We start from the raw sequence: 8,205 nt of genomic DNA, 5'->3' as shown, positions 1-8,205 counted from the left end.
GACGGAGGCATGTATGGACTTGGGGGTCAATTTTGTTCAATAAAACCATTTAAAATTTTTTAAACAAAATCATCTTTTACCCTCCAATCCACAAAATCTCATAATTTCCCTTTAGAAAGAATACACATGGAATTGGTCCGTGTGTTTGGGCTGCTCTTTGTTGAAATAACAAAAAATTGACACAATAGTTTGCTTTTTAAAAAATTTAAAAACATATATATAGTTTTATAATATTTAAGACCATATATAATATTATAATATAAATAATAAAACATGGAATTAATAGATATTAGATTTTTTAAAGGTAAATTATTACATAATAGATTTTGATAATTATAGATCATATATAATGACATGACACAATAAACAGTCATAATACTGGAATTCGAGAATACAAGTTTTGTTAAATTGAAATATTGTTATTTATAAATGTAATATGAGCATTTTGAATACGTGTTTTATACTTGTAATTACAAAATATATTTTTTCAAAATATTTTTGTTTGATATTGTAACGAGTATACATGTATAATACTTTAATTAGCATATTTTACCACGGTTGAGATGAAACTATGTCATAGCACTGAGCATAAACATCTGTAGAAACTCATTAGTGAAAGAGTACAACAGTTTGACAAAAATTAAAATTATAACACAAATAATTTCACAGAGAAATAGATACAAAAACATCACATTGTAGACTGAAGCAAACCATGGACTGCATTGCAACAGACAGCTCATTCAGCGAGAGAGACATATCAAGAGACAGCTTTGCTTACATCCACCTAAATAAACAAACTAAAAAGGAGCTTCCCCATATGTTCATATCTACAGAGCTTCCACATACAGAAATACATGTCAGAATGGGGCTGACGTTGTTCTACGAAGCTGATACCTCGGCTCTGGAGGGGGCGCAATTGGCAACATTTGCTCCAGCTCCTGCAAGACAAGGACCAAAGTTAAATACAACATGACCTTAATCAAATTGGTTGAAAGAAGAAAGGATTTTAGGATAAGTAAACAAGTACTAAAAGCTTTACCTCTTATATTACAGTACCAAGATACATTCATGCTTCATGACAAACAAGATTAGCATACCAACCCATACTACATTATAAATATGACCACTGTCAACCATGGCAATGTGTTGCCATGTTGAATCCAGGTTCTAAAAATGACCACGTTATCAATTGGTCATCAGTATTTTTATCATTGTTATCATCATCGTCAAAATGATGAAGTTTGCTTAACTAGTAACAAACCAGGGATCCTGTCTGCTCTCTGCTAATGAAATGCCTTAAGCAAGAAAGACGAAAGTATAACACGATAAAGGAGCCCCAGCAAGAAATAACTAAATGGAACAAAATATGAAGGGAAGAAGAACGTCAAGGCCGCAAATGATTTTCAATCATACTTATAGGTATGTACCCCATACGAATCCTGTTTGACCACTCCCGCCCAATTAAAAGTAACCAGTAACCAACCAGAGAAAAATAAGTACTAATATTGTTTATACGAAAGAAGTCATCACTATCTTTTTATTGACAAAACTTTCTCCCCTGCTGCGCTTACTTTCTTACAGACTTTGACTTAGGTCAAAATACTAGTCAAATTTGATTAATATATTAAAGAACTAAACTGGTTTGGTTTAATGACCAACCTATATGAATCAAAACAGCTCTCATTGATAGTTGGCATGTTGGTCAATTTCCTTTAGACAGAGAGACCTGATTGGATTGACAAATTCAAATTTTGATATATGAATGAAATGCAACTCTTCGCAAAATCATAAAGGATGAAGTAACTGATACTCTGAAAAGCTGATATTGTGAGTCCATATCCGGTGTTGCATAATTTTAAATGGGTTTCCATTTAAGATTAATAAATATAATTAAATTTATGAATGCAACGTGATAAGTCCAAATACAGGGTTATGTAATCACACAACATACAACATGCTTACCAAAAGAAAAGAGGCAACCACACCACACAACTATAGAGTGACTGCAAAACATGCAGATGTCTCTTCTTTACTAGCATATAAAAAATTAGTCCCTTAGGTCCAAAATCCTGGAGTGGACACAGTTGATAGTTCTATATGAGAATATTTTCCTCTACTTCTGAACAATATAGGACATCTAGTGTTTGCTAATCCATATTTGAAACACTTACTAGAGTAATTATATTTCCTAGCATAATTTCAATTAATGGTTCCACCATATCAGTTGGTTGTAATATGTTGACATTAGTTTCAACTTATACGCAACACAAGTTTGGTCTCACCCCTAAAATGGTTACACCCAGTGCACAAAGCTCCTAGTTTTGCATCGTCTAGGAGAGGTTATAGTAGATAATCTTGCCCCCAAGATTTTTTTCCTTTTTTGGAGATACTATATTCCCCAACTTGAACCTGCAACTTGTCTATTTTAGTGGAAGGCACTTGTCATCACACTAAGGCCCAACTTCTTTATTCTCACACCCCCTCTTTAGGAAAAATCATCTTATGATATAGTCTCATAGAGCGCCCCTCTCATGGTGTCCCCAAACAGCTGTGGGAACCGTACTTTCTCCCTCTTTAGATAGGAAATAAAACTCTATTCAACAAGGCCATAAAACCACCCTATAGAAATAGACATCCCAAGATGAACATGCTTGTAAATTAAAATCTATTCATGTGACAGATTATTAATAACTACTTTCTGATATCGAAATCAAGGTTAATCCTTCAAAAATTGAATACAAAGTATTATCTACCATGGATTCATGTCAAGTAAATCACAAGCCAACAGCTGAGACGACTACAAAACCTAGTGTATCCATGAGAATCTAAACGATCACAAATTTGCATCACCATACTGATTAGTGCAATATAAAAAAATATAAAAAATAAATAAATAAATAAATAAAAATAAAAAAATCTAAGTGTACATTTGGGAATAGCTTATTTAGCTTTTTGCTCAAAAAAATGCTAAAGTGCACTGCATACTTGTACTTTAAAAAAGACAGAAAAAGTAAGAAAAAATGAGGCTTTAAAAAGCTGTACATAAAAGCTAAAAAACAAAAAAGATGGCTTATAAGTCAATGCCAAATAGACACTAACAGGTTTAGAATTAAAACTAAGAAAAATGTTGTTTTGCTTGAAAAAAATAGAATGAAAAAAATGAAAGTTAGAAGTGAAATGAAAAAAAAATAAAATAAAATAAAGGGAAGAAAAAGACTTAGGAAGATTGATTGGCAATTGAATTTTGAAAGAGGGAGTCGGGAGATAGAGAAGATCAGAAAAAAGGCCTTTCTCCTAATTACTGCCCCTCTCCCCAACACCCAAAATAATAATAATAATAATAATATCATGTGACAGATTATTAATAACTACTTTCTGATATCGAAATCAAGGTTAATCCTTCAAAAATTGAATACAAAGTATTATCTACCATGGATTCATGTCAAGTAAATCACAAGCCAACAGCTGAGATGTCTACAAAACCTAGTGTATCCATGAGAATCTAAACGATCACAAATTTGCATCACCATACTGATTAGTGCAATATAAAAAAATATAAAAAATAAATAAATAAATAAAAATAAAAAATCTAAGTGTACATTTGGGAATAGCTTATTTAGCTTTTTGCTGAAAGAAATGCTGAAGTGCACTGTATACTTGTACTTTAAAAAAGACAGAAAAAGTAAGAAAAAATGAGGCTTTAAAAAGCTGTACATAAAAGCTAAAAAACAAAAAAGATGGCTTATAAGTCAATGCCAAATAGACACTAACAGGTTTAGAATTAAAACTAAGAAAAATGTTGTTTTGCTTGAAAAAAATAGAATGAAAAAAATGAAAGTTAGAAGTGAAATGAAAAAAAATAAAATAAAATAAAGGGAAGAAAAAGACTTAGGAAGATTGATTGGCAATTGAATTTTGAAAGAGGGAGTCGGGAGATAGAGAAGATCAGAAAAAAGGCCTTTCTCCTAATTACTGCCCCTCTCCCCAACACCCAAAATAATAATAATAATAATAATCATGGGAAATTTTTTTTGAAATAAATTCCAGTTTTTTCCCCACTCCTAGTTTCTTTCCTGGTCAAACAAGAGAAATAGACAGTTAATAGATATATAAAATTCTCGTTTTTCTTTTTCATCTTCCCCATAAATTTATCCACTAATTTAACAGTAAACTAAGCCTTGTGCAAAAACATAATGCACAGAGTTTCTCATCTTCAAAGACAATAAATTAATATGGGAAATGCCAGTAAGATGGTCTTTGACTATTTAGCAAACAAATCCATATGAAATACGATGCTTCCTGGTATGCATGCCATACTTCATCAATTTAGCAAAGTTTGAAAATAGGAACTTTCAACTCTTTGTAACATATCTAACACTCCTTGTGTGCTCTTCATGCTATATGACCTTTTTCTAATAGAATAGTGTAATAATCATAAAGAGAAACACATGAAGAGTTTTTTGAAAAAAAAAAATTAATAACTTATAAATTAAAGAATAGCTTGAATGAATAAGCTACTACTGAATAACTATAGCATATGAAAATTGACTATATATAAGTTTTATTCTTGTCTATCAGCATATGTCTCCAATGTCGTGTCTATTACTTTTTTGAAATTGTCATATTGAGAAAACTGCATCAGAACATACCCATAACCAATGCCCTATATCCATTCTAACTAAGACTTCTAATTTTCTTAAATCACAAATAGAAAGAAATCATACTACCATTATGTTTTTAAAACAATAAGGCATTAAAAAAGTAAAATAAGGCAAAACACACAAATATGTCAATATCTTAAATGAAGAACCTAACCTTCCGTTTCCGAAGCCTTTCATTTTCTTCTTCCAGACGTGAAACTTTGTTCTCTAGTTCATTCGTGTAAGCCTGTTATAATGATCTTTCAGTCATTGGGAAAAAAAAAAAAGGAAGTGGAAGATAAACAATAGTAATGGATTTGAAAAAATCAAAAATGTTGATATCCAACCTGCTTCCTCGCTCGTGAGCGGGCAGCAGATTCACGGTTCTTGATCATCCTCTTCTGCCTTCTCTCAACAGTCTTCTCAATCATGTCCTCTGGGGCGCCTCTTTTCCTCCCAGGCATCTGTGTGTCTGACAATGCACCCATCAAAGGTGAAGTTAATGCCATCTGATTGTCGGGATATGGAACATCCATCACAGCACCAGCCCCCATATGCAGTGGCTGTGATATAGGCTGGCCTGGCATATAAACCCCCATCATACTTTGTTGAGGATGCTGATATTGTGGTTGTGGATACTGCATCCACTGACCTTGCTGTGAAAACTGTGGCACTATATTCTGATCAATTCCAACAGGACCAGCACCTTTTTTATCCGCAGATGTTTGAGCCACAACTCCTGCTTTCACCAAGAAATCCTCCAAAGTCATCTCTCCTAAAGTAGGCTGCCGTTCCCGAGACTTCTTTTCTTGATTATTTTTGCTTTGCTGAATATCTCTCCAAACCTCATCAACCGTCTTCTTGCTCAGTGCACTTGTTAATGACAGGCTAGCCTGACGCTGCAGGGAGGAAAAAAAAAAAAAAGGAAGTGGAAGATAAACAATAGTAATGGATTTGAAAAAATCAAAAATGTTGATATCCAACCTGCTTCCTCGCTCGTGAGCGGGCAGCAGATTCACGGTTCTTGATCATCCTCTTCTGCCTTCTCTCAACAGTCTTCTCAATCATGTCCTCTGGGGCGCCTCTTTTCCTCCCAGGCATCTGTGTGTCTGACAATGCACCCATCAAAGGTGAAGTTAATGCCATCTGATTGTCGGGATATGGAACATCCATCACAGCACCAGCCCCCATATGCAGTGGCTGTGATATAGGCTGGCCTGGCATATAAACCCCCATCATACTTTGTTGAGGATGCTGATATTGTGGTTGTGGATACTGCATCCACTGACCTTGCTGTGAAAACTGTGGCACTATATTCTGATCAATTCCAACAGGACCAGCACCTTTTTTATCCGCAGATGTTTGAGCCACAACTCCTGCTTTCACCAAGAAATCCTCCAAAGTCATCTCTCCTAAAGTAGGCTGCCGTTCCCGAGACTTCTTTTCTTGATTATTTTTGCTTTGCTGAATATCTCTCCAAACCTCATCAACCGTCTTCTTGCTCAGTGCACTTGTTAATGACAGGCTAGCCTGACGCTGCAGGGCAGTTTGATTGGCCTGTGCTGTGTCCTCAATGTCCAAACCTGTGGACTGGTTAGCCTCAGCAGTCCATACATTTTTTAGAAGCTCATCAAGGTTCATGCTGCTAAGTGGCTTCCCCAAGTCACCTAACTGATTTTGAACCTCATCAAGTGTAAGACTGTACATTGAATTTTGCCGTGCCAATGGCTGGAATTGCAACTGCTTGACACTACTATCACCACCACCTTGAGACCCCATTGTCTCAACCCCCATTAATCAAACCTCAATTCATTTATTCATTCCAATCCCGAAATCAATTTTCTAAAGCAACAGCCATAAAACTCTAAAATTTTAACCTAAAACCTGCTGAACTGATCTTCAATTACATTCAAGTCATAAGAAACCTGAAAATCCCAATTGAAAATTCAGACCTCCCAGCAATTCACAAACACTTTGGCAGCTCAATTAATCTAAAATACTTTCAAATAAGGATACCATATACAAAACACACACAACATGCATATATTTAATAGAAAAGAAAAAAGTGAATGAGGGTCAGAAATCTTCAATCAATTTCTTTTTCTTTTTTATGAGTATAAATCTTTAATATATTCATGCAAAAGAACATGTAGGCACGCATAGAGCAGAGCTATAATCCCAATTTACCAGATAACCCCTAAAACCCCGAATATATGACAAAAGAAAAGTCTGAAAAATGCCCATCAATTTACTGTTTAAAATCTTTTGAGAAATTAGAGAGTAGCCCTTTTAAAATAAGAAGATCATCCCTAAAAGCTATCTTCAAACTCACCCCAGAAACCATGAACCACAGACAATAAGTCCCTTTACCAATATTCACGCTGATAAAAAAAAAAACAACACTCGTTTTGAGAACAAAATGTGACCAATCTCTTGCATGCACCAGGAAATGGCACAAATATTCGGCTATAGACTCCCATAACCAAAATCCTATGAAACCCAAAACCCACTTCTCAAAACTCCTCCCCAAACTAAACCACAGAATACACCCATTAAAATTCCCAACTTTACATGCTTTGAATTAAACAAACCAAGAAGCCAATTTTACCAGAACATCCTAAAATAACTGAATGAAACATAGAAAACAAAAAAATTACCTTTTTTTGTCACAATAGGACCAAAAAAACAAATTATACAAAACAAGATCATAGCATTACATCACCAGAATCCCAAAATGTAATAAAAATGAGAACAACTAAGAAAACAATAAAAAGGGTCTGCATGCAAGAGAATCACTGTTCTCAATGAAGCCCAAAATTTTTTTTTTTTTTCCTTCTCAAAAATCCCTTCTTTTTTTTTTTTTTAATTAACTAAAGAAAGAAGCAAAGCAAAGCAAAGATCAGAAACTGCCCATGTGTACCCAAATGTAAAACAGTGAGACAAAGAGTGTGGGGTTAAGGAAATGAAAAGGAAGAAAATCAGAGTGTAACTTACTTGATCTGAATCTTTTTCTTTTTTCTGTGTTGTTACTAAGAAGGGGATTGAGAAACAGAAAAGGGAGCCGTTGTTTTTTCCTCGTGTTATAAAAATTGTGCTTTTGGGGTCTGAGAATTTTGTATTCACACTTTTGAAGTGGAAATCATCACCAGCATCAACATGTGTACAATATGGTATGTGTTTGTAGTTTGTACAATGTCTTCGCTTGCAGAGAGGGACAATCCCAGGTGGGTGTATCCGCGTATGTTTTAGTGTACGAGAGAGAAACGAAAAAAAAATGCCCAAGTTTTATTTATAGTTCTTGAGAGAAACAAAGTTAATTGGAGCATTTTACTCTTGTTTATTGTGTTTGTGTCCGATATGAATATAAAAAATAAAAATAAAAATAAAAAGCAATGTTATCATGTGGGTGGCCTCATGTCTTAATTATGAGCTCTCCAACTTGTTTGGTCTACTTATAATGGCACGTTCGACGATAAATATGTCTTTTCTTTGGCATTTGAATTTTGCAAGCCTTAGCGTCTACATTAGTAAAGCGAAAAATATAATTATTTAGTTTCTATAAAAG

At 34.2% G+C, this 8,205-nt stretch overlaps 1 protein-coding gene across 1 annotated transcript; it reads right to left on the bottom strand.

Annotated features, from left to right (window-relative positions):
- Positions 1-629: 629 nt before the first annotated feature.
- Positions 630-7,937, bottom strand: LOC111991766 (ABSCISIC ACID-INSENSITIVE 5-like protein 2). The gene is made up of 4 exons (XM_024023570.2): positions 7,635-7,937; positions 5,625-6,565; positions 4,816-4,887; positions 630-938 (listed from the first exon to the last, which is right to left on the bottom strand). Exons 2-4 carry the CDS (start codon positions 6,432-6,434, stop codon positions 858-860), a joined length of 963 nt encoding a protein of 320 aa, XP_023879338.1. The 5' UTR covers positions 6,435-6,565; positions 7,635-7,937; the 3' UTR covers positions 630-857.
- Between the last annotated feature and the right edge of the window lie 268 nt (positions 7,938-8,205).

This window comes from Quercus suber, unplaced genomic scaffold (assembly GCF_002906115.3).
Source record: "Quercus suber isolate HL8 unplaced genomic scaffold, Cork oak 2.0 scaffold_5, whole genome shotgun sequence".
NCBI classification, from domain to species: domain Eukaryota; kingdom Viridiplantae; phylum Streptophyta; class Magnoliopsida; order Fagales; family Fagaceae; genus Quercus; species Quercus suber.
The sequence above is the reverse complement of the archived record's forward strand: the minus strand, read 5'-3'. Positions and strand labels throughout refer to the sequence as shown.

Excerpts from the sequence above, each read along its gene's own strand:
- LOC111991766 (XM_024023570.2), bottom strand. The coding sequence starts at position 6,434 with ATGGGGGTTGAGACAATGGGGTCTCAAGGTGGTGGTGATAGTAGTGTC. Across the intron at positions 4,888-5,624 it reads GCTCACGAGCGAGGAAGCAG|GCTTACACGAATGAACTAGA; the intron begins GTTGGATATCAA and ends TCATTATAACAG. Across the intron at positions 939-4,815 it reads AAAGGCTTCGGAAACGGAAG|GAGCTGGAGCAAATGTTGCC; the intron begins GTTAGGTTCTTC and ends CTTGTCTTGCAG.